General features: G+C 36.5%; 1 protein-coding gene across 3 annotated transcripts in view; it reads left to right on the top strand.

Moving 5' to 3' along the window:
• The window catches only part of MYO1B (myosin IB), a 143,104-nt gene that overhangs the window by 98,538 nt on the left and 17,825 nt on the right, over positions 1-26,741 (top strand). For 2 of the 3 annotated variants that reach the window (XM_058188443.1, XM_058188433.1), the window contains exons 8-22: positions 1,164-1,262; positions 1,461-1,564; positions 3,098-3,245; positions 4,408-4,526; positions 4,746-4,832; positions 5,365-5,430; positions 8,777-8,881; positions 12,078-12,140; positions 13,897-14,097; positions 14,926-15,152; positions 17,858-18,058; positions 19,692-19,785; positions 20,534-20,683; positions 21,439-21,507; positions 24,617-24,703. In XM_058188443.1, the coding sequence (XP_058044426.1) occupies positions 1,164-1,262; positions 1,461-1,564; positions 3,098-3,245; positions 4,408-4,526; positions 4,746-4,832; positions 5,365-5,430; positions 8,777-8,881; positions 12,078-12,140; positions 13,897-14,097; positions 14,926-15,152; positions 17,858-18,058; positions 19,692-19,785; positions 20,534-20,683; positions 21,439-21,507; positions 24,617-24,703 (1,820 nt within the window). Of the gene's footprint in view, positions 1-1,163; positions 1,263-1,460; positions 1,565-3,097; positions 3,246-4,407; positions 4,527-4,745; positions 4,833-5,364; positions 5,431-8,776; positions 8,882-12,077; positions 12,141-13,896; positions 14,098-14,925; positions 15,153-17,857; positions 18,059-19,691; positions 19,786-20,533; positions 20,684-21,438; positions 21,508-24,616; positions 24,704-24,991; positions 25,079-26,741 lie in introns of all 3 variants that reach the window. The other variant, XM_058188427.1, reaches the window with a different exon arrangement.

Here is a 26,741-nt window from a genome sequence, read left to right as displayed (position 1 = left end):
CTCCCCCAACCTCCCCCCCCCTCTGGCAATCAATCGTACTGGGGCTTCTGCCTGCCACCATTGGCAGCCAAATTGGCTGGTGGCTAAGTGCCCTGGGAGGCTAAAAGCCTGGGACAAACACTATGTCATCCAATGGGCTGCACCATAGTGTTTGGGATGGAGGGGCCGGGGCCCATTGGCTGAGGTGAACAGCTAGGGGCGTGTCAGCCAAGGAGAAACATTAGCAATGAATGGCTGGAAGTGGATCCCTGGTGGCGAACCAGGCGCAGCCAAGGGTACAAGGTGAGCAGTCCTAAACCATTGCCAAGCTCCTTAAATGCAATCCTGTGACCACAAGGCAGAGGGCGGCAGTATAACTTCAAGGATAGGTCATGAATAGCTTTGTAACAGTGTGTCGTAACTTCAAATGGTCATCAAACAACCAGTTATAAACTGAGGACTACCTGTACTTTCCATCAGGCTGAATTGGAGCTGTTAATGACAGTCCTTTGGCACAACAGTGTGATTCTATCTACGATGTAATTCTGTAATTCTAATGTTCTTTATGTCAATATGAATTGGAACTGTCTCATGCTGGAGTAGGATATGTAGAAATTCATTTTGATTTTAGACTTCTTCAGTACACAAGTAAACATTACTCATTTTATAACTGAGTGTCCTGTTTAATTGAAGTTTTATTAAACAGGTAGATGAATGCATGCATAGAAATGTGAAAGCAGTATAATCGCTAAAGCGGTCTTCGAATCTTGATAACCTTTTTGATTTGTTTGACTACAACTGAGTGGAAAGTCTGGCTTAGAATTCAAAGTTAGTTTAATATGTAAATTAAATTTCCCTAAATTAAATTTCCCTGCTGTGTCATGAAATTTACTAGTGACATTAAGAAATTAATACACCATCAGCCTAATCAAGCTCACAGGAATCATGTGAGTATTGTAGCAGTGGAATGGGGAGCTTTTTAATGTGTTTCTTAGAAAAAGGCAGGACGTCACATATGCATTACCTTAATTAGATATTATAAATTAGTGTGTGTCTCTTCAGTCTCTGTTCCAAATGTTACCTGCATTTCTTAATGTTCTACTAGAGTTGTAAGTGTGATTCTTTTTTTGGAAAAAAAAAGAAAACTAAAGAAAGGATAAATAATTATTTAACTATAATTTTAGATCTCTTGGAAAAGTCCCGTGTTGTTAAACAGCCCAGAGGTGAAAGAAATTTCCATATTTTCTATCAAATTCTGTCTGGAGGATCAGAAGATTTGCTCAGTAAGTACAATTTTGGAGAATATTGAAGTTACAACTGCATATGGAACTAGGTAATTTATTTCAAGCTGGTATAACTTATTTTTGATATTGTGTGCATTCTTTATTTAAATCCAGACATACAAACGTGACTGTCATTGCTGCTAAATAAGAGCAGTAATGTGAATTTGCTAGTAAAAAGATATATTTTTATTTTAACAGAAAAGCTTAAGTTGGAGATGGACTTTACTCGATACAACTACTTGGGTCTGGGCTCTGCAAAAGTAAATGGAGTAGATGATGCTTCAAACTTCAGAACAGTTAAGGTAAGGATTCATGCCCTTCTGCTATATTCAGTATTGGTTCAATTTCAGTTTGAAGTGTAAAATTATTTATATATCACTTTTATTGTTTTTTACAAATACAGGTAATCCTCGACTTATGGCCACAATTGAGCCCACAGTTTCTGTTGTTTAGTGAGACATTTGTTAAGTGATTTTGCTCCCATTTTACGACTTTTCTCGCCACAGTTATTAAGTGAATCACTGCAGGTGTTAAATTAGTAACACGGTTGTAAAGTGAATCTGGCTTCCCCATTGACTTTGCTTGTCAGAAGGGTGCAAAAGATCACATGACCCTGAGATAGTGCAACGGTCATAAATATGAGTCAGTTGCCAAGTTTTTCACACTTACAACTGTTGCAGTATGGGGATACTGCAACAGTTGTAAGTGTGAAAAACGGTCATAAGTCACTTATAAATAATAAGTGAATAAATAATCTCCTGCTTAGTAGCCTAATTGTGTTGAAATGACGTGGATCAGGAACATAAAACCATGAGAATGGTTTGTGGATGCTGCATTTTTAAATTTCCCTGCTTTCATATATTTTATTCAGATCCTAAATAAAAATTAACATCAGCTGTGAGTAGTTAGATTGTAATAGATGTACTCAGATTAGAAATGTTTGACTATTCTTAATGTTTTTTCTAATTAAAATGTGTTGCTACATTGATTTAATGAATGTAGAGGGGTTCTACACTTCTAAATAAATTCACATTTTAAAAAGAAGAAACCAAACGGTAATTAAAACATTTAACTGTGAATGAAAAATTATTTCTAGTGACACCTATAGGTTAAATAAAATTCTAATATGACTATACAATGAGAGCCATTTGGGCCAGCTGAGATATAAATTTAAATCTTAGCTCTCTAAATAAAATCTTGTGTGAATTTAAAACAAAACTCCTGTAATCCATACACCTCCTTCTTTTTGTTCCTATTTATACACATGAGTGTCAAACTCGCCATGTTATGTTGCCGTCACATGACATTTCGTGACTTTTCCCCTTCCAAGAGCTGGGGTGGGCGTGGCCTGTGCGTGACGCATCCCCCTCCAGGCCACCAGTTTGACACCCCTGCTCTAATGCCTTGTTCCACTTGTCTTCCCATGCTGAAGCTGCCCCCTGGAAAGCAAGTCTTTCCAGTATTAGCCCCCTTTTTTACTACATTCTGTCCTGTAAGTTCTGCCAAGCACGATCCTTACTGTTTTTTTCAATGCAGAGACAAAGGTGTTTTTAATACTTTAAGACTTTTTCATAATGTGCTAATAGTGCTGTGATTTTTAACTTACCGTTGCTTTTACTTTCTCTTTCTGCTTTAATGTTTATCTTGTTGATTTTGTTTTGTACTGTTCTTCTAAAACATTTCACTGTATGCTTTTGTTAATGAAAGTGATATAGAAAAGTAAATAGATACTACTTAGTTGGCTGTGAAAATAAAATAAATTGGGTGCAGTGGGAAACAGCTACCAGGAAGGAGGAAAAGGTGAAAATGTAATAAACACGATTTCCATCTTCTAGAATGCCATGCAGATCGTGGGATTTATGGACCACGAGATCCAGTCAGTATTTGAAGTTGTTGCTGCTGTTTTAAAACTGGGAAACATTGAATTTAAACCAGAATCTCGTGTGAATGGATTAGATGAAAGTAAAATCAAAGATAAAAATGGTAATTCAAAAAATAGAGTTTAATTAAGTAATATTTATCTCCATTGGTTTACAGTACTACCTGTTTTTTTGGCTTGTTTCTAAATGTATTAATTTCAAAGTCAATGTCAGAATCTTTATTACAGAATCCTTATTAGTATACTAGGTATTTTTCTGTCAGTTTGAAATTGTTCAGAATTCTTCAGCAGACAAGATTTTTTTTAAAAAAATCTTTAAAAAAATACTTACGTGCTACTGTTCAAGTTCTTTGAAGGTTTTCTGGTTTGTGTTTAGTCTGTAGAAGATAAGCATGTACAAAATAAAAACCACATTTTCTTATACCGCATTAACCTTTTTCTACTTTACCCAGTCTTAAAATTACCGACTTAATTTTATCTATTTAGTGGACTTAAGCAGTATCTGATATTGGAAACAATACAAAATCCCTTAAATACTGTACTTTATGTACTCAAGAATGAAAGAAAAATAGGTTGGACAGAAAAACAATGACTGGGTAACATTGTAGTCGTAGAGTTTGAATTTAATAATAATGTCTTAAAATGGAATAAGGGATGGAATGAAACATTCGGATAAGACTCTTTCAGATACTTGGGGTTTTTAATTTGCATCTTGTCCTCTATCTAGAAGTGTTGGGATGAAGCAACAGTAAATTTAGCATGTTTGTTAAAAATATAGCGTTCAATTTTCACTCAAAAGTATTTTCATCCTTGGGCAAAGCAGTTTCCTTGGTAGGTAGAAAGTAGCTAAAGTGGGCAGGTTTTGTATTTAAAAAAGCTACAGATAATTTTAGATGGCATGGCAGATATTTAAAAATACATTTTAGAAAGGAAATCAGTAAAAGCTACATTTGTGTGCAAAGCCAAGCATCCTTTGTCAAATTGTATGTTTCAGTGAATCACTAGGTAAAAGAAGACGACACACCCTCTACATGGTAGAAAGTTAAATACAACATCGTTCTGCAAATTTGAATGCATGCTTACTATTTCTATGCAGTTGTTTGCAGAGTCAAAATAAGGAAATAAAGAATAAGGCAGATGAAGCTGTTTTGCCTAGCCAGTTGTAAAACAGAAAGTATTGTTCAAGTGAATAAATATTTTTTGAAAATACAATAAAACTCACCTCAAACTGTGTGTGCTTCAAGTTACGATTCTTCTTTTCCACAGAGCTTAAAGAAATATGCGAGTTGACAGGCATTGATCAGTCAGTTCTGGAAAGAGCTTTTAGCTTCCGCACTGTTGAAGCCAAGCAGGAAAAAGTATCTACAACTTTAAATGTGGCTCAGGTAAAGCCAGATAATTACAGTAGTAAGTTCTTTTTTTCCCCCCTTCAGTAACAGGTATTGCAAAAAGCTTAAGCTAGTATTTTTTTAAAAAAACTTTCCCTAAAGCACATCTACAGACAATGGGTGGCTGTTGATTCTTGCCACCGTATGCTGTGCCAACACCAGAAAATACTTTAATCTATCTTAAATGTTTTTGATTCTTTTCTTTCTTTTAACTAGGCTTATTATGCTCGGGATGCTCTGGCAAAGAATCTTTACAGTAGACTGTTTTGTTGGCTTGTTACCAGAATCAATGAAAGCATTAAGGTATAGCTCATCAAATGCAATAAAATTTCAATGACAGCACATAAAATAAAATGGTCATCTATTTTTGCATATAAGCAATATGTGTAACAGGGTCTCCAACCTGTGGACCATGGCCCACTACTGGGCCATGCCTAATTGATACCAGGCTGCTTGAGTGGCCTGCTGGTGTGCATGCGTCTGAGTGTGCACACAGCCCCACTTGTGCAAGTGTCACTGCAAGTGCTTGCGGCCCCACTCAAATGTTATGGGCCCTTGCGGCTTCACTCACAAGCTTCGTTGCGGGCGTTTATGGCCCCACTCGCACTTGTGTTGCCATGAACATTGTGGGTACTTACGCACACTCACATGCGCCTGACCCTCCCAAAAAATCATCCCCTCTTTCCCCTGCTCCCCCCTGCTCTGGGCCGCCAACCTGGAAAGGTTGGGGAATTCTGATGTTTGCCATATGATATTTTTAAATTTACACTACTTTTTATTGATCTATCTTGCTGCCATCTATTATTAATCATGAAAATAATAACTTTTTCTACAGGCACAGTCCAAAGTAAGGAAGAAAGTAATGGGGGTTTTGGACATCTATGGCTTTGAAATTTTTGAGGTATTTTCTTTACTCCAAACTAATTTGTTAGCAAAATACAATGTAGTTACTTGTTTGAACTCTCCGTCTTCTAAAAAGGTTTTGAACTCAGCATACAATAGTTAAAGAATTAATTAACATAGGGGAAGAAGTCTCAGTAAATAATGACTGGTTAAACTGTCTAGGATGAAACACACTATTTTGATCAGATATAAATTCAGATTATTATTTTAAAAAATAGCAAACAAAAAGAGTTGCTAGTAATTTTGTTCGTATGGGAAAATATTTTTGAACTGATTTTAAATACTGTAGATTTAAGTTATATATTGAAGCTTGTTTGCATCATAAGTTCGTATTTATTCCTTGGGGGGGCAAAGAGAGATTAATTATTGCCAACACATTTTGAAACACACAAATAATTAATTGGCAAATTGTTTAATTTTTTAAATTGAAGAATTTATCTGTCTCTTCAATAATTCCTCAGATAGGTTTACATATCTGTTGCACACATCATGTTTGCTTAGAAGCCACTCCTGGATAACACTTTGTACAAATAAGAACCATGTGACTTTTATGGCTGAAAAAAGATCTGTGTATTCAGAACAGATTATACATTTTTTTTTACTAAAGGTACTAGGAGAAATGTAAGATAGTTACTGAGAAGATGCTAAATTCAGAGCTGCAATGATTTTCTAATTAGTATATCTACATCTAACATAGGGTTATTACATTCATGATTTACATGATTAGACATGCACTTATAATTGATAAAATATAAAATAACTATTACAGACCTAAACATACAGAGTATTGATTTTTTAAATCAGTGGTTTTATTTAGAGTGAATAAACATGACTTTGAAATATAGTTTTTAGTTTAAAAAGTTTAATAAAAAAAAACTGTCTCTATCCCTAAAATTTAATGAATGGAGTTGCTGGATTTTTTTAAAATTAATCTGTAAAACTATCTCTAATGATACAGATAGTCCTCAGTTAATGATCATAACAGGGACTGGCAACACTGTTGCTAACCAATATGGACACAAAACAAAAAAATAATACATCCCATGACCATGTTGTCAGCCCTCTCACATAAGCCAAATAGAAAAGGTGACCAGATGAGCTAAATCTGCTTTATTGTAAGAACAGAATTTTATAAGTTTGAAATCTCCCATTGCCTGCCTGATCCATTAAAATCTGTCTTTCCTAAGTTTCTTTCTCTGTCCATTAAGCAACTGTGGACTCCTCTTGTCTGATCAGTTCCTAGGAAGTGTCTCTTCCCCTCACCCTTCCAGGTTATTTTCACATAACATTATATCTACTTACTTACAATGGAAATTCTGGTTGTGGTTGTTAAATAAATCATGCATGGTCATTTAGTATGACATCATGTGACTGCAAGTTGCTACTTCCTGCTGGCTTCCCCATTGACTTTACTTGTTGGAAACCAGCAGTGAAGGTTGCAAACGGCAATCATGGGACCACGGGGATAGCACAACAGCTGCACATTTGAGGACCAATCATAAGCCTCCTCATTCAGCACCATTGTAACTAAAAGAAGTTGTTGAATGTATGGTTGCTAGGTGAGGACTGCCTGATTATATACATACAAATAGCTTCTAAAATACTAGTTTTTAACAAAAACTTAGCATGATTATACAATGCTAACAAATTTTCTGGGTTTTTTTCTTTTGAAAATCTTGAATAAGACAAGGCATTAGATAGGAAATGTTGCTTCGCTTAGTGATGGAAATCCTAGTCCCAATTTCTGTCATAACTCAAGAACTACTGTAGCTTCCTCTTAAAATTAAGGAAGTACTTAGCTTGAAGAAACAATGTACCTTGCTATTCTCAGCAGGATGATGTCGAGTTAATTAGATTCCCTGTAGATTCCTTATATTAGAAATAATTAGTTTTAGTTCATTGCTGTTATGTGAATGCTTTCATGTTTCTTTTAAAAAAAAACATTGGCTGTTCCTTGCTGAATCCTATTATCTATTTAGGGCTGCAGGGCTATATGATTCTTATCCAATCACTTTACATCCATTTTTATTTAAATGAAAGCAATGGAAAAACCTGATGATACTTTAAATATATATATGATACTTTACCCTGACTAGGGAATACTGGAGTGTAAAAAGGAAGGTTTATTTGTTGGATACTGTAGATAAATACAACAGACAGAAATAACAGTAATAAATTCAAAATAATTCTTTAGTTAATTCAATATCCATATACTGATACTTAGTAAAGGTAAGGATGAATAGTAATAATAAGAGACACAATATGGGGTGTGTTTAAGATATGAGTAATAATAATTCAAGTAATGATGATAGTATTGTGAGAACAATGTAAAGGTACCTATTAAGTAAGTTTTAAGACTCAAATTTGTTTATTGGGTTATTCAGGAACAGCAAAAACATTACAATGAAACATTGTAAAAGCTCAGTAGTTAGTGATAGCAGTGTATTTATCTTTATAAATTTAGAATGATATGCAGTTTAAAATATACTGGTAACCATAGCCTTCCAGTTGTTATTGGTTGAATGGAATAGGGATCCATATTTTTCAGATCTATCCATCTTCTTTGGAATATAAATGTATGCTTCATTGTGACAGTTCTTCCAATTGTTCTTCTAATTTAAAAAGTTTGAAAATTTCTATCTGTGAACTGTATTAACAATTGAAGTAATTTGGCCCCGGCTGCCATCTGGAGGAACAGCAATTCTTTGCCTTAATAAAAATATTACACTGTGTTTTTGTAAGACTGTAAATATTTGGTATTGCCATTGTGCTTGGAGATTGGGTATGCAGAAGAACCTGTCCAGTATTAATTACTGTTGGAGGTTCTTGTTATAGCTCAGTTACTGATAGTGTTGCTAATGTTTTTATATTGTTTTTATATATAATTCTTGTATTTTTTTAGATGGTTTTAATTGCATGCCACCCAGAGTCATGTATTTGAGATAGCGCTCTATCTATCTATCTATCTATCTATCTATCTATCTATCTATCTATCTATCTATCATCTATCATATTTATAGTTATTTATTTATTATGACCCTTGCTGTGTGTTTTTTACTTCTTTTGCAGTATGTTGCTTGTACTGGTTTTAAGAGAAATTGGTTTCTTGAGAAAAATTAAAAAAACAAACAAACCTTAAATCTTTAGTTGTAGTGCTACCAGTACCAAAAAGAAAGTGATTATATGTGTGACTGAAGTCCATTAGGTAATTTACAGAATGATATATTGATATAATATGATTATCATAAGATAGTAAATTGTAAAAATGGCTTGCAGGCTATAAGTCTTTTGATTTATAACCCTTCCAAGTGTGATTAATGACACTTTTTTCTTTTATTGGGTAGGATAACAGTTTTGAACAGTTTATTATTAACTACTGCAATGAGAAACTGCAGCAGATCTTCATTGAGCTTACTCTAAAGGAGGAGCAAGAAGAATATATACGAGAGGTATATATTTGTTTCCTGTGTAACTTCCCAGTCCTGCCATAAGTAGCTTCCTCTATCTGCCTTTATTAACTTTTGGAAAAGTTGTTCCTTGCCAGTCTTGTAAGATATGAGGTTGTTCCATTATACTGACAGCTGTTAATGAATCGTAAGGGTTAGCTTTGAAACAAAATTAATAATCCAAAAGGCACAAATGAAAATTGTAAAGGTTGGCAAAAGGTTTGTTGAGATCCAAGAAGTAGCAAAGCATGAGATTATCCTGGAAGCATAGATGTGAACATCCAGAATATTGCACAGGTAATATAAAATGTGTTTTTGTGATGCTCCGTATCACACGCAGGACTTATTTGATGACATTACAAAAAAATTAGTACTACCAAAGTGTAACCTATTCTGTTCTGATGGAGTCATTTAAACTGAGCATCTGTCCTCCTGAAGATGAAGATTAAAGGCAGATAAATCTCAGGGGTTTGTGAGGTGAAACAGTCATTTCCTTAGAAACACTCTCAAGATGTGCAAAGTGTTTATTGACCTAAGGCTTTGCACTGAAGGAATTTGGATCTGTTTCAATTAAGTGCATGGGAAATTGACACAGATTGAGGAATGGAATGGAAACACATCTGGCAGTTATTCAAGAGCACTCAGTTTGGTTTAGCAGCATTAGCAATTTCTGCGTTTCTAACAAATATAAAGCTCCCATCTGAGGCTCCAAAAGAATAATTGTGATTGGGAGAGAGAGAGAGGATGCAAAAACAACACGAAAAACCTCCCTTGTTTTTTGAGATATATATATACACCTTTATCAGAAGATTTAAAATAATTTTAATTGGCATTCTTTTTCAGAAAGAATAAAAAAATAAAGGTTTATCTATTTAACTCTTTTTATATATGGTCTTCTGTTTGTAAAACCTTTAATTTCATATAATCTAAAATTAAAGAGCAGGTTCCAAGACCACCTAAGGCTAATGAGGAAAAAGTTACATTGAAATGTCCATACAAATCTTAACTTGCAGCAGTAGTTTTCTTAGGATTTAGAAAAACTGGATATTCTAGGACATGACAATTTACTAAAACATGCTTGAATTAAGGCAAGCAGTGGATCTTTGAAAGAAGCCAGATATTGCTGGTCTTCTTCTTGTACTTAAAAGAATCCTACTACATGATTAACTATTGAGAAGAGAATGTAAGGCAATCATAGTATCCCTCCACAGTCTTAGAATATCTGTTTTAGTAAATTAAACTGTCTGGGTTTATAATCCAGAAAATTCAGTTTGCATTCTATGGCTGTTTAAGTATGGTTTATATATTGCCAGCTTTAAATATCTTACTACCATAACTGGTCTACCATACAGACCAGTTGCTCTAACATCTGTAGTCATGAAAACCTTTGAAAGGCTAGTGCTTTCCTACCTGAAAACCATCACGAATCCGCTCTTAGACCCCTTGCAATTTGCATACCGAGCAAATAGATCAACAGATGATGCTGTTAATATGGCTCTGCACTACATCCTACAACATCTTGAGTCTCCAAAGACCTATGCAAGGGTCCTTTTTGTAGACTTTAGTTCAGCATTCAATACCATCATTCCAGACATTCTTCTAACTAAGCTAAACCAGCTACAGGTACCGGAACAGACTTGTAAGTGGATCACAAGCTTCCTAACAAATAGGAAGCAGCAGGTGAAGCTAAGCAAGATCACATCAAATACCTGTACAATTAGCACAGGGGCCCCCCAAGGCTGTGTGCTCTCCCCACTTCTCTTCTCTCTGTATACCAATGACTGCATCTCCAATGATCCATTTGTTAAGCTACTGAAGTTCGCAGATGACACAACAGTGATTGGTCTCATTCGAGACAATGACGAATCCGCATATAGACGAGAGGTCGTACGACTAGCCTTGTGGTGCAACCAAAACAATCTGGAACTGAACACACTCAAAACCGTAGAAATGGTGGTAGACTTTAGGAAAAACCCTTCCATACTTCCACCTCTCACAATACTTGACAACACAGTATCAACAGTAGAAACCTTCAAATTTCTGGGTTCTATCATATCGCAAGATCTCAAATGGACAGCTAACATCAAAAACATCATTAAAAAAGGACAACAAAGAATGTTCTTTCTGCGCCAACTCAGTAAGCTCAAACTGCCCAAGGAGCTGCTGATCCAATTCTACAGAGGAATTATTGAGTCTGTCATTTGCACCTCTATAACTGTCTGGTTCGGTTCTGCAACCCAACAAGAAAAACACAGACTTCAGAGGATAATTAGAACTGCAGAAAAATAATTGCTACCAACTTGCCTTCCATTGAGGACCTGTATACTGCACGAATCAAGAAGAGGGCCGTGAAAATATTTGCAGATCCCTCGCATCCTGGACATAAACTGTTTCAACTCCTACCCTCAAAACGACGCTATAGAGCACTGCACACCAGAACAACTAGACACAAGAACAGTTTTTTCCCGAAGGCCATCACTCTGCTAAACAAATAATTCCCTCAACACTGTCAGACTATTTACTGAATCTGCACTACTATTAATAGTTTCATAGTTCCCATCACCAATCTCTTTCCACTTATGACTGTATGACTATAACTTGTTGCTGGCAATCCTTATGATTTATATTGATATATTGATCATCAATTGTGTTGTAAATGTTGTACCTTGATGAACGTATCTTTTCTTTTATGTACACTGAGAGCATATGCACCAAGACAAATTCCTTGTGTGTCCAATCACACTTGGCCAGTAAAATTCTATTCTATTCTATAAAGCATACAGTTAAATCATGCCATCTCCTTTGATTGGTGTTGCATAACAGGTGACATATTCCAGGCTGTAGAGCATGGAATAAGAAAGGGAAGCATGTTGAACACATACTTATGCAATTATTTTTTAGATTAGTTCAAGAATATTCTTTAAGAATACTCAGGGAGTATAGTACAAAACTAATTTTAAGGCCTTTATAAGAATCTTGAATTATATAGGGAAAAAATAAACATAATGGTGGGAAACCACTCAGTTACAGATGTCCAATAATTTTTGTTATGTACATGTTGACTAAGTGTCAGCTTTTGATTAAGTTAGTTCTGTTGAACTTGGTAGAGCTTTTCATGGTTGGGGAGCCTCTATATTTATGTTGTTAAAAATTATTTGGCCATATTTTGATTGTCAGTTTTTTAACCTTATTTTTATAGGGTATTGAATGGACTCACATTGAATATTTCAACAATGCTATAATTTGTGATCTTATAGAGAATGTAAGTCTTCCGTGCAAAATTCTTTTGAATTGTTTTGTTGTTTATTGTATCTGTGTTAAAAAAATTTTTATCAAAAATTCAGCTGGCAGTGAATGCTCATGTATTATCATTTGCACTTTTATTTACTTTTATACACAAAACGTAGAAAGGAAAAAAATATAGTAAGGGGAAAAAAGAAAAGATTTGTTTTAAGCAAGGCATTAAACCTCAATCCATTAAGTGATATATTTTGCCTTGTAACAAATATATAGTACCATTTGGTTAATAATGACATTACTGAGCATGTCTGTTTTCTGAACTGTTCTGTTACTTAGTAAATAACATTTCATTGGAAAGGAAGCATATAAGTGCAAACAATTCTTATTATCTATCCAGACCTTCTCATGTCAGATTAGTTCCACAGCAACAGTGGAAACTGGAGAAATACTTTAATTAGCATATGACAAAGAATCAGCTTTTTCCCAAACTGAGAGTCTCTACTGAACTTTTCTTAGGAAGAACAAATCACACTAGCCTGGTTCACAGCTATAAAATTACTTGTTTTGGCTGTATGTTGTCAAGCCCAGCCTTTGTGGTTTGAGTTATGGATTACGTAATTTAATAAATTACAGGGATTGGCTAATTATGGCTTTTTCAATAAATCATGTTCTATCTGTGAATATCTGTAGGGTTAGAATCCTGTAGAGAACTTTTGAATATTTAGTAAGATATGGCCATAAAGAACATTGTGCAGTCTTTTGGAGAAACCAATATTATTCTATATCAAACAAGGTAAATATAGTGTTCTAGGCAGAACTCTCCTGTATTCTGTACTAGAGTATAGCCCAAAAAAAAAAAAAGTGAGCTTTTGCCAATATTAACAATTCATTCTTTAAAAGAGGCTCTAACGTTGCATGAGTAAGGGGGCAATTCAAATGCTGTCTGTTTCATGCTATCATTTTCTTCAGTGAGTATTCTGTGTCTTGCTATGATAAATTGTGATCATTGTCATACCATCTGAATTTCTTACTTACGTTGTGTTCCAATGTTTTCCTAAAATTATTATTGGTAATTTTTTGTGAAAGATATGCAAGGAAGACCCATCTCTCCGCCCAGGAAACAATTGAATCTGAAGTTGTCTTATCCGTGTGCTTGTTTCTTATAAACGTTCTCAGACTCTCTTGAGCATTTGCAGAACACAGGTCCCCAGCCGATCCATTAAGTGTGAATCAGCCTTAAAATCAGCTTCAAACCGTGGGAAGTTTTTTTGTCTTGATAGTCAGATATAATGATTCATATTGGAATCAGTGTTGCTGTTATCATTGCATAGCCTCTATTTAAAACTCTATGTGATGGGATTGTATGGCTTTTTTTTTTTTATTAAGCTATGATCCATCTTTATGGTAGTACATCTATCTTCAGGGGAATGGGGAAAGATAGATGTTCACAACCTGGGAAAGTAGACTGGAAATCTCTTAGAAAGTTTTAACAGGAAGCTCCAAATCTTAATATTTCAGTTTCATGTATGCTGTATGTTTTTTCTTACAGCAATTATTAACTCGTAGTCAGGTGAATAATATTTAGAAATGTTATTTCTGCTTGTTACATAGTTTGCTTGATGCTTGTTTACGAGGTCTAAATCAGTAGACAAAAAATTGGACTTATTGAAATCTGATTCACTTTTCATCATTATGCAATCAAGTATAAGCATTTATTTAAGCATATGATAGAATATTTATGCCCTAATAATAAAATGAACGGTTACATTACCCAACAGCATCAGAATGGAATCCTAGCTATGCTAGATGAAGAATGTCTACGGCCGGGGGCTGTTACTGATGAAACCTTCTTAGACAAATTGAACCAGGTCTGTGCTACTCACCAACACTTTGAAAGCAGGATGAGCAAATGTTCACGTTTCTTGAATGATACTTCCCTCCCACACTGTTGCTTCAGAATTCAACATTATGCTGGCAAGGTAAGGTTTTCCAATAGCCTTGAATATTTGAAAACATGTTTGCTTTTGACATTTCCGCTCCTCCCCATGAAAAAGATAAAATCCCATGAAATATCACCCCAATAGGATTGACCTGCCCCATTCACTTCAGCAGAAGGGTATGCTGTGGACTCCATTGGTCAAGGAATTACAGCTGGTGGGTTCCAGGAGAAGAACCTTTTCTGCTGTGGCTCCCACCCTCTGGAACATGTTGCCCCTCAAGATGAGAGCCACTTGACCTCTGAAGGGGCCACAAAACCAGGTTCTGCTAATTGGCTTGGGGCTCCCATGGGGTTTTTTCATCCTGAAAGTGATTGGTGGAATAAGATGTAGATCTCATCTCCATCCCATTTTTGTTTGGGTTCCTGGTTTTTGTTAACTTTTAATATATTTAATTTTAACATTTTAATGGTTTATATTCCTGTTTTATGATATTTTAAGCCTCTCAGAGTCACTTGACCATGAGATGGATGGCATATAAATTTAATAAATAAATAAAGGTAGGGTAGACCTGAGAGAAACAACATACATTGATGAGTTGCCTTTCGTAATTTTCATTCCGATACTTTCCCAAACATTACAGCAATTTCAAAACTGAAGAGAGATGTACAATTTAACATCCTTTCTCTTTGCTTATGGTAGAAACTTCTGAACTCCAATAAGACCTCAGAATGATGGAATTTTATTATAATTAATGCTGGATATAAAAAGATAGTCGTTTTGTTAATGTGATCAATTTGCTCTTGGTGTGTTTTCCCCTCCCAGAATTGATCACCATTGCTTATTTAAATTCTTGGTTTGCTGTTTTAGGTGATGTATCATGTAGAAGGGTTTGTTGACAAGAATAATGACCTGCTTTACCGTGATCTGTCCCAAGCTATGTGGAAGGCCAACCATTCCCTCATTAAAGCACTATTTCCAGAAGGAAACCCTGCCAAGATTAATTTAAAGAGGCCACCAACAGCAGGTTCCCAGTTCAAAGTTTCTGTGGCAACATTGATGAAGAACTTGCAAACAAAAAATCCCAATTACATCAGGTAAAGCTCAGGAAATGAAGAAATTACACTTGAAACAATGGTAATCTTTAATTCATACTCTAAATGAGACCAAGAAAGAGAGTGATTTATTTATATCAGCTGAATACAATGTAGTTGGAAAAGAAGTAATTTTTTTAATGAATTGACTTTTATATGTCCCAGTTTTAAATTACAAAAAGACTTGGTATGAATATTCATAGTATCTCAACTGAGTGGATATGATCTAAATATGATGCGATTTATTTTATCTGATCTTTTTTTTCCCAAAGATGAAAGGGAAATTTCACCATAAATTAATGGTTCTAATTGCTCTACCAGGCGTGTCAAACTCAAGATCCGCAGGGCTGGCTTGAAAATATCAAAAGGATCAGCCCGCGGTGCCTCTTCCGGCTGAAATGGGCTGCGGGGTGGCTGCATGCAGCCCCATTTTCAGCCTCCACAGCCTCCTGAAGCACTCTGCTGGCCAAAAATGGGCCGCGCGGAAGCCACGTGAGGCCCCCTCATGGCCCATTTTTGGCCTCCAGCAGCACTCTGCTGACCGAAAACAGGCTGCACACGGGCCTCCGCACAGCCTGTTTTCGGCCAGCAAAGTGCTGTAGGAGGACTGGATTGGACTGGATTACAATTATGTGGCTTCAAATAAGTGCTTGATCTAGATAGAAAACAAGCAACATTCTGTTAATACTACAGTTTCTGCCAGATTTTACATACTGTAGGTCCATTTAATCTACAATCAACGATCTATAATTGACAGCCGTTTCTATTTACTATCCTGGAAATTTACCTCTGCTGTTAGAACTTGTATTATTATGTTATTTATGCTATTGTATTTTTATTATTAGTTGAATAATCAAAATACAACAGTATAAATAGCTTTTCTGCCTGGAAAAGTACTATTAACCAATGGGGTAGAAATTTAGAAATAAGAAGATTAGTGGAGTATGAAGAATACCTTACTCCTGTTTCTAAGACTGTTGAAAACAATGTTATCACAGAAGTATAGCCTGGCCTATCTATAGCTATATCTATATCTGTGAGTGTGAGTGTGTGTGTGTGTGTGTATAAACACACACACACACACACACACCATGGAAGTGCATACATACTCATTAAAACATATCATGAATGTTGAAGATTTGCCTATTAGCAGTTCATGTTTGGTTAAACTTAATTGACATTCTGCCTCATAGATTAAAACAGAAACATTAAAAAGAAATCTGAAAACTTCCAAGGGCTAGGAATAAAATCAGAAGTGACTATTAGGGTTTTCCAAGGACTTTATTTTTTCATATGAGAATTTTCTCCTTCCAATTCTTACTTAATGTTACATTTCTCTAACTGCCTATGTGCTCGGAATGTGGGTGTCCATAGACTTTAATTTCTTCAGATTAAGCAATTTTATTAGGAGTTTATAACTCATCGTCTTGTTAAAGGAAGTTATAGCTCCTTGGGAAAAACTTAAAACCACCAACTAAATATTACTGTTCTTTCAAAAACATGGAACATTGTAATCTTGGAAAAATGTACTGAGTTTAAAATGGAGAATCTGCTCAGTAAAAAAAGAAAAAGCTGCTCTGGCCACTATAGTCTTTCCCTGGATATGAAAACGCAGAATATTATAAATTTAGGAAATTATAGTTATGGAATATATTGGAATACACTTTAGAGAGAATAACAAGTTACAAATAAAAGGGATCAAGGGAAATGTGCATTCATCTAATGGAATACATCGAATCTTGTTTTAGAATACATTATATAGAATTTTTTGTATGTTGCAGTATACAAATTCATGTAAGCTGTACATTTATTTGTGCAATTTACTGAGCTTGATCTAGAGATTTTCATGGAAAGTTGATGATTCTACAGAGGCTTTTATTGACATAGGGAGAATCTACAGCGTATGTCAGGTTTTTTCTTTCAGGCATCTCTAGCTCCTTAGAGGGTTGGACTTTCCAGGTGACAAAGAGGAAGTAGAACACATACATTTTTCATTTCCCCTCTGCATCAAGAGACAAACTCTACTTCTAAGCTAAAATAGATGAATAGACTGTAAATAATGTTTCTTTGGTTGTAAAACCAGTCTTTTGGCTCCAGCAGCCTTAGATAACTTTTTTCCAGTCTCTTTTCATTTCTGGGAAGGTTGTTGTGAGGTGGTTGGCATTTAGCTGCAGAGATCCCTGGCTGAAACAGATCATCTGACCCTTTTCAGTCAGGATTCAGGCTGGGGTACAGTACCAAGGTGGCATTGGTTGCACTTGTAGATACCATCAGCCATGGTCAGGTTCAGGAGCTGGGAGTGAGAGGCACTGTTTTATGGTGGTTTTCCTCCTTTTTCTGTGGTCAGTTTCAGTCGGGATGGGAAATGTCAGGCCCCTGCAGTGTGAGATCCCTCAAGGTTTAGGTCTCTCTCCTCTCCTCTTTAACATTTACATAAAACTGCTGGGTGAGATCATTTGCCAGTATGTGGTGTGATGATGTTACCTAGTTATTCACATCTCCATCCCAGTCAGGCAAATGATGCAATCACAGTGTTGACTGGGTGCCTGGAGGCTATAGTATCTGGATGGGGAGAAACCAATTTCAACTCAATATATTGAATGAATTAAAAAAATGAAATAAATAAAAATTTCTAACAAAATTGGTGGGAGTAATGGATTTCTGTTCTATGTACTGCACTTTTTTTCAACCAATTCTTTGATTTGCAGATGTATTAAACCTAATGACCAAAAAGCAGCACACATCTTCAGTGATGCTCTTGTGTGCCATCAAGTTCGATATTTAGGTCTGATGGAAAATGTCCGAGTCAGAAGGGCAGGATATGCATTCCGTCAAACTTACGAGCCTTGCCTTGAAAGATACAAAATGCTTTGCAAGCAGACCTGGCCACAATGGAGAGGCCCTGCAAGGTAACAATTATCAGAAATACATGCATCCTGGGAAGAGACATAACATTGACTGCTTAGTTCTGGTTAAACAGTTGAGCTGCAGCACTGATATTCCTTCTGATGTGACAGTTCAGAAAGTATCTGAAACTATGATTTGAGTATTGAATGGTACTGAGAACCATTCAACCAGGCTTATGTTCAGCAGACAGTAAATCTGTGTGAGCAAAGAAAGCAAAATAGCACATTCCAAACTTCAATCTACAATCATAGTTAAGGATCTTGCAGCATTTTCCTTCTCCATTGACCTAATGAAAGCCAAATGAGTGCCTCTATGTCACTCATTGCCCCCAACAATTTGGGTCCTCATTTTACCAACCTCCAAAGGATGAGTCAATCTTGAGTCTGGTGAGATTTGAACTTCCAAATTGGAGGCAGCTGGCAATCAGCAGAAGTACCCTGCGTACTGCACTCTAACCACTGCGCCACCATGAGCTCATGCATGTTTCTTCTCTATCATAGATTGCCAAATATATCTGGAGTAAAGGCTATGGCATCATTGTTTCAGGGGACAGCTTTGCATATTGCATGCAAGTTCCTAATACAAGTTGAAGAATTGAACTTAGCTTCTCATTTTTTTGAGGCATATTTGCACTTGTGAATCCAGCAGTTCAAAAGCATGCAAAAGCGAATAGATAAATAGATATCACTTTGGTGGGAAGGTAACAGTGTTCGATGCATCTTGGCATATAGTCATGCTGGCCACATGAACAAAGAAATATTTTTGGACAACATTTCTTGGCTAAGAAACAGAGATGAGCCCCGCCCTTTAGAGCCGGACATGACTGGACAGTGGAAACATTTACCTTTATTTGCACATGGGTGTGGAAAGTATGGCAAGAAGGATATGTAAAAATGCTCTAGCACAATTATTTTTTTCATTTTTATATTATTTTTTTTCCCAATTCAAATCTTTATTGTCGGTGCACAACATATGAGCAATGAGATTGGTTGAGCTCCCTCAGTGCACCCCCCCCCAACACAATACAACTCACAGAAGACAGAAAATCCCTAACCCAATAAATCATATTAACAAAACACCCAGTCCTATTGCACCAGTGTTAACATGTTATACATTTTATTATTTGGGGAGTGTTTTCCTCACCTTTCCTAATGTTTTATGTAATAGTTGGTATCCTTCCAAGTGTTACTTTATACCTATACTCAACGGTACTTTATACCTATATTAGCCTGCTCTAAAATATATATTTCAACAGAATATAAACAAATACAGGTGGTAGCACTTAGCCTACCTTTGTTAATCACATGGCTGGATCTGGTTAGTGAGATACTGGTTGGTGAGAGACTAGTTGGGAAATTTTTTAAAAAATCTTGGACTGCCAAAAAAACCATATGTTTAAAAAATCTAACTCTCAATCATTATCACCATCATGTCTATTCAGTGGTTAGCATTTTCATAGTTAGACAGTTTTCTAAAAACCTGAGATGTAAACATTCTTGGCTAATTTTTAAAAAGTGATTATATAGCAAAGCTATCTTTTCATAAAGTGCTGGATAATATGGAAGCTTAGCATATGAAAGATATGAGACTACGTTTTGACAAAGATGTTTTGCATTTTGTTTGTTTGCCTTTTAGAATTGGGGTTGAGATCCTTTTTAATGAGTTGGAAGTCCCTGAAGAAGAATACTCCTTGGGTAGATCAAAAATATTCATCCGCAATCCAAGAACTGTACGTGAAGTAATATTCCTAACTTTAGACAAATTATTTGAATAAAGGTCACCCTCTATTTTATTTCATTTAAGATGCTAGGGTTTTAATTTGATTAAGCAATGAAGGGCAAAGTTAATTAGGGAAAACAAGATGGTGGTTAATGGAGCAGCATTATTTTTTATCATTGTTGCATAAAAATATACAGTTTCCTGTTCCTCAAAACGTGATTTGCTAGAGCTTGAACTTCAGGCCAGAATAAAAAGATGGACAGACAGACAGACATTGCTTATGTTTGTTTGTGTGTCTCTCTCCCCCCTCCCTCCCGAGAAGATGATAATGATCTTACTAATTTGAACTGCAAATGGAAGCAAGCATTTTAGTATTTTCTGCAGACTCCTTGAAAACTGTATCATATTAAAAACTTGCATATTGGAAAGTGAATTGCATTGTAGCTTGTTCTACTAGCATAATTGTCTACAACAACAATAATTAAAATTAAATGTGATTCTCTCCATCTACATTCTGAAATTGAAATTCTCTCTGTTCCTTCCATAAAACAGGTCTAAAATAGATCAGACTGAAAAATGCGTAAATTCTAAAGTCATCTGTTGAGTATCATAATTGAACCAAAGGAATTAATACATCAAGACCTGATATTTTAGACATCACACCAATCTAGCTTTCTTTAGAAAACAAGGTATTTTTATTGTAAATATGTATTCATTTTTATTTTTATGTTTCGTTTTTCTTTCCCAAATTGGTGTAGCTCTTCAAATTAGAAGACCTAAGAAAGCAACGTCTTGAGGATTTGGCTACATTAATCCAAAAAATTTACAGGGGCTGGAAGTGCCGCACATATTTCCTTCTCATGAGAAAAAGTCAGGTTGTGATTTCTGCCTGGTATAGAAAATATGCGGTAAGATGGAATTTTATTTGTTAGGTTCTATTTCTGCCCCTTCAGTGTGGCTGACAGTAATTTAAAAAAATAAATGCTAATATCATGTCCAATGAAATAAAAAAAGTAATTGAAAGTTAAAATGCACATCAGCTTGGATACTCTGATTTGGAATTTGATAAATTAAGGCACTGTTATAGTTTAATAATTAAAAGGCAGTTTCTTAAGTAATAGCTCACTGTAGATCTTTTCTCTTGGTTAAAAATAACACTTTGATTTTAATTTGAAAAGTAAACAAATTTGTTGCTTAGTATTGCTAGGAAATGTGTTTGGGAAGCAGCAGCATTTGCGCTTGTAAACAGAAAGTGTGAAGTAATGGAAAAAAATGTTCTCTCACTGCAGCTACAACAAAACCATTGTTAATTAAAAATATGATTTATATGCCTCTGATTTAGTTATTAATCATGCTAATTATTGACCATAATTTACTTATTTTCATTTCATTCATGGTTATGGTCAAGGTGGTTTAGGGCTATTTTGGCAGAGGTATGCTTCTAGAAGGAACTGCATTTAGAAACAGGTATTCTCAAAATAGTCCCATAAAATATACATCACAATAAAACCGTTGAAGGCATTGTTTGTTGCAGTGTGTTCTGTATACTTTCTTAGATAGCATAGAGACTGAATGAAAAAGTGTGTGGTTTATTTAGTAACACAATATTTTAAAACTCAACACATGTTTCTATATGCACCTATTTTATTTTTTTTTAATGCAGCAACAAAAGAAGTACCAGCAGATCAAGCGTTCTGCCATCATTGTACAGTCTTACATCAGAGGATGGAAAGTGAGTTTAGAGAATGGCTTCAGTTGATTTTTCTTTTCTTTTTTCTTTTCTTTTCTTCCACCGTATGTGTCCAATATAGGCATTTGAGTGAGGCACCCCCAATATCAAGGAGGAGGCTGATGTAGCTCCTAGCTATATTTCTTACCACAGTGCATTCTTCAAATTAATGTCAGAGAAATCTGTCGTAAAAAACAACACCTGGATTTTCTTTTCTTTTTTTGTAGCATGAACTTTCGCTTAAAAGAAAAAGTCCTAAACTTAGTGTGTTAGACTCAGGTAGAACTGAGTTTTAAAATGTTTACTAGCCCCTCCCCCCCAAACTTGCCAAAACATTTTTATTTGCTCCTAAGTAAATGCGTCAAGTCCCAAGCCAAGAATGAAACATGGTGATTTTTCCAAGCTGAATTTGTTGTTTCACACCTGTAAACAAAACCTTGCCAGACGGAGGACTCTACTATTTGCATTTACAATATACTCTGTGAACTATTAAGGAGGGGCTGTTTTCCCCCTCTTTCTCTCACACATAATATCTGGCTGAGTTGCCTCTTTCTCCTCTGGAATGCACCCCTATCTCCTGGGGATCCACCCCCTAATTGCATTCCATGATTGCCATGGCTATTTTGTCTTTAAAAGAGAAAAATACGTCTCCTAGCTACAAAAAGATTATCCTGATAGTATCGTGTCTATGGAGATTCTCAGTCATCCAGGTCATGGTGGTCCCAGAGGTACTTTTTAAAAAAGGCAACTGGACTTTCTTGTTTTTTCTCCTTCTCTTTAGAAACCTACAATTGTGTTACTGGGGAGCATGGAGGCATAATATCAACCAGTTATAATTTATCGTAAAGAGAAATATTCATTTTTCTATAGGATACTTTGCCACCACCTTCCCTATCCTTAGTTAAATAAATAAATAAATTATGAATGCCAGTTTCATCTAGCAGTTGAAGAGCTGGATTAGGAACAAAAAAACTTGGGTTCCAGTCCTGCCTTAGACACAGAAACCAAATCGGTAACTTTGAACAAGTCCCTTTGTGTCAGCCCTAGGAAGATGATACGAACAAGCCATCTGTGCAAATGATGCCAAGAAAACTCCATTAACATGTCCAGGCAGTTGCTCGGAGTCAAACCTGACTTGAAGGCAGCAGCACCTACTCCCCAAAAGTATATTTAATATTTTTTATATAACATAACATAACATAACATAACAACACAGTTAGAAGGGACCTTGGAGGTCTTCTAGTCCAACCCCCTGCCGAGACAGGAAACATTTCAGACAAATGGCTATCCAACGTTTTCTTAAATATTTCCAGTGTTGGTGCATTCACAACTTCTGCAGGCAAGTTGTTCCACTTATTGATTGTTCTAACTGTCAGGAAATTTCTCCTCAGTTCCAAGTTGCTTCTCTCCTTGATTAGTTTCCACCCATTGCTTCTTGTTCTGCCCTCAGGTGCTTTGGAGAATAGTTTGACTCCCTCTTCTTTGTGGAAACCCCTGAGATATTAAAACACTGCTATCATGTCTCCCCTAGTCCTTCTTTTCATTAAACTAGACATATCGAGTTCCTGCAACCGTTCTTCATGTTTTAGCCTCCAGTCCCCTAATCATCTTTGTTGCTCCTCTCTGCACTCTTTCTAGAGTCTCAACATCTTTTTTACATTGTGGCGACCAAAATTGAATGTATATATTAGACTTACTGCATCTCAATTGCAATGCAGCTTTTTGGATTAAATGGCTGCTTTGTCAATAGGCAATCAGTGGTATAGTTGTAGAAATGCAAGTAGGCCATGCCAGTTTTAATTCTAACCTCAGTGATTGAATAACTATCACAGCCCATCCACTTTTATGTGCCAAAAGAATCTTAAGTGCAAAACTAATTAAATAAAATGCAGTTTATAGAATGTGGTTGGAATTATTATACTTAAAATAACCTGCTCCCCCTGCCCTCCCGTTTTCCATTCTCGTTTAAAATCTTGGTATAATCTGTGTTGCTTGCATCTGCTTATTGTTTTTAAAACATGAGTGGTTGTGGCTTAAAATTCCATGTCAGCAGCAGAATTTGATGAGTCTGGAAAAGCTAGTTTAGGCACCAATCCTACTTAAAGCTCTGGTAATAACTCTTAGGAAACAAAAACTATCTCCCCCGCCCCCCACCTCTAGTTTTAAAAGTTTTGAACAATTTTAATATTTTTTAAACTTGTATGCTTGCATAAATAGAATTGCATAGAGTCAGAGGGTTTAAATAAAATAGTGATGAAGCCAGGGGTGGGCTTCAAAAATTTTAGCAAGGGGTTCTCTGCCCAGTTGCTGAGTCAGCGTGGCCCTGGTGGGCGTGGCTTAGTTGACCTCCTGGACCACAGTGGGGGAGGCATTTTTGCCTCCCCCGGGCTCCGGAGGCTTTCCAGAGCTGCAGAGCGATATGCCTATTTTTTGCCCTCTCCGAGCCTCCCTGCGCACCCTGCACATACCTGTTTCCAAAACAGGCCACGTGGGGACTCCTGGGAGGGGAGACACATGGTGAGCGGGGTCAACCAGGAGTGGGATTTGGGGGTTCTCCGAACTGCACAAAATTTTAGCTAGAGGTTGCCCCGAGCCCCCGCGAACATCCAGCAGCCCACCCCTGGATGAAACCTTATAATCCTTTAGAGAGATGGGGTAAACGTGTGAACACATCCTCATGTCAAGGTTCCAGAAAAACCTCTTCTGCATAAAAAAAACTCAGAAGCCATTGTCTTTCAGAGTTCTTTACTAGCATGAGGAAACTGGCACACGATGAGTGAAATTCCAAAACTGAACTTTCAGATTCTTTCCCCAGTTATACAAACTCCAAGAGTCCCACCCCCCTGACCCCTTTGCTGGTCACATGGTCCCACGTTCTCCCAGTTCATTCAAATATCTTCTCGCCACTCTTCCTGCAGATGTGAACACCATCCGACCTTGACCGCTTGAAGAATGTTACCATATCCCTCAACCCCCCTTCTTCCCCTCAGGGGAAAAATATGGCAGCGTCTGGAACCCTAAAGTCTAGTATGGTTTCCAGGCCTGGCACCTCACTCCATATTGTTTGCGCAACTGGATTTTTAAATGCTAACTTGAGGGTTTTGCTTCGCAGGCTCGAAAGCTGCTTCGTGAACTGAAGCACCAGAAACGCTGTGAGGAAGCTGTTACAACCATTGCAGCCTATTGGCACGGAGCTCAGGTAAGAAAAAGCAGATAGGTCTTTGTTTCCTAGTCACCTCATGGTACAAAAGTTGTTCTAGATAGATCAGAAAAATGTTTTTCCAGCTGCTTAATTTATCTCATTTGGATCTGACCTCTTTTGCAGCTGTACTTTTTTAACAAATTTCAGCCTAGCTGGTGAAGGTTCTACATTGGTACCGTTTGAAATCTTTTGTCTTTCTCTTTCACTTCCACATTCCATTGGGATATTGAAGCAAGTTTTTTCTCTCTCAGAATGTTCTGTAATTCATTTTCAAATGCATCACAGGCGCGAAGGGAACTGAGGCGGCTGAAGGAGGAGGCTAGGAATAAACTTGCTATTGCAGTTATTTGGGCTTACTGGCTTGGATTAAAGGTACTACATGCAAGTGTCATGTGCCCCTCCCTTCCTTACCCAAATTGCCTACCATTAATTAGTAAAAAAGATTCATAATCATTTTTACTAAGCTATTAAACTTGAGCACCTGATTGCTGGTAACCCCTACTCTAACAGTCTCCCGGCTTAACTTGAAAATTATCCCTACTAAAAAAAAATCCAAGCATGCCAATTTATAGGTAGCACTAATTGCTTGTTTATTAAGCCAGAAAATGATTAAACTAGTGGCTCTAAAATGTATTTTACTAAATTGAAATGTTTCCAATAATGTTTAGCAGAATGCTCATGCAATAATATTTGTATAGGTTCCTAAGCTAAGGCTCTATGGCAAAATGTAACTGCGTTAATTAATTTCATAATGTCCCTATATGCTAACTGTATCTTAATATCTAAGAAACAGGGTTTTTTTTTTCAACCCACACAACATACTGTGATATAATTTTCTTACTATATGTATATTTTTTATTGGCGAATATGACCAAGAGCTATATGGCATGTGAGCCAGGAATCCTACCAGGCCCAATTAAAGACCTAGTTCAGGACGTTGTAACTTAGTGTATGAAGTCATGTGTCATGTTAAGAGCTGGGATATTATGGTTGAAATCATTCCCAGTGTAGGCTACAATTTGCTGCTAGTGATTGCCACAGCATTTAGCTTTTTTCAAATTTCACTCACATCAGCTGGTATCTTAAGGATTGTCCATTTATCAAGTTGCAATCAAAATACAGAATTAGTAACAAAATGCAGTCTGATAAAATTCCTGTGAGCATCATATACTTCACAACAGGAAGCGCCCCCCCCCCAGTCCATGTGATAACCACTGGAAGTCAAACAGTGTAACATGGAAAGGGTTCTTACCTACAGAGAATTTGCATAGTTTGTGCTCAGATTTGAGGGAAGTGCATAGGAAATGATGGCAGAGTGATCATGGTAAATTGTTGCTTTTACAAGAATACCATGCAAAGATTACATTGGTAATACGTTGGTATTGGAGGATGGAGAACTTTAGATGCTATTCCTTTGGTTCAGCATATTAGATCTCACATGGTCACTTAACCACCATAGTTGGGAGAGGTCAAATTGCAATCATTGAGTGAGGCAATTGCATAGGAGCCTTGCTTAATGACTGTTATGAATTACAACCCAAATTCTGGGCTCAGTTGTGGCTATAAGTTGAGAACAACTTGTATAGGAGTGGTTTAGTATTATAGAATAACGCTTAAGGAAGCTTCAAAGGGATGTTTTGCTTTGATGAAGCCTTCTCCTCCATTATTACCAAAGGCTACCAGGCTAGATAGCTTCCATAAATGCTGTGTGATTCCACATTGTATGTACTCAGGTAGCTAGCATGAATTGTCTTTCGCATGTATTGAAAGCCTTGCTGAATGGATGGCTTAATTGCCTAAGTTGTACATCAGAGTGGCTACCTTGGAGCACTCTCAGCATCTGCTGAAGGTTTTTTTAAATTCTATGTCTTCACTGAGCATCACAGGCGATGCTGCTGCCAGTGCCTAAGCCACCTAGCTTAGAGCTTGCTCTGGGCCAATGGCCCTTGCACTCTCCAAAAGCTCTGACCAGTACTGTAAAAACGGTGAGTAGCACTTCCTCTGCAAGTTTTTTTGTTGTTGTTTGTTTACATTT

This window comes from Ahaetulla prasina, chromosome 1, assembly GCF_028640845.1.
Source record: "Ahaetulla prasina isolate Xishuangbanna chromosome 1, ASM2864084v1, whole genome shotgun sequence".
Classification (NCBI taxonomy): domain Eukaryota; kingdom Metazoa; phylum Chordata; class Lepidosauria; order Squamata; family Colubridae; genus Ahaetulla; species Ahaetulla prasina.
Note: the sequence above shows the minus strand (reverse complement) of the source record. Positions and strands in the feature narration are given on the sequence as shown.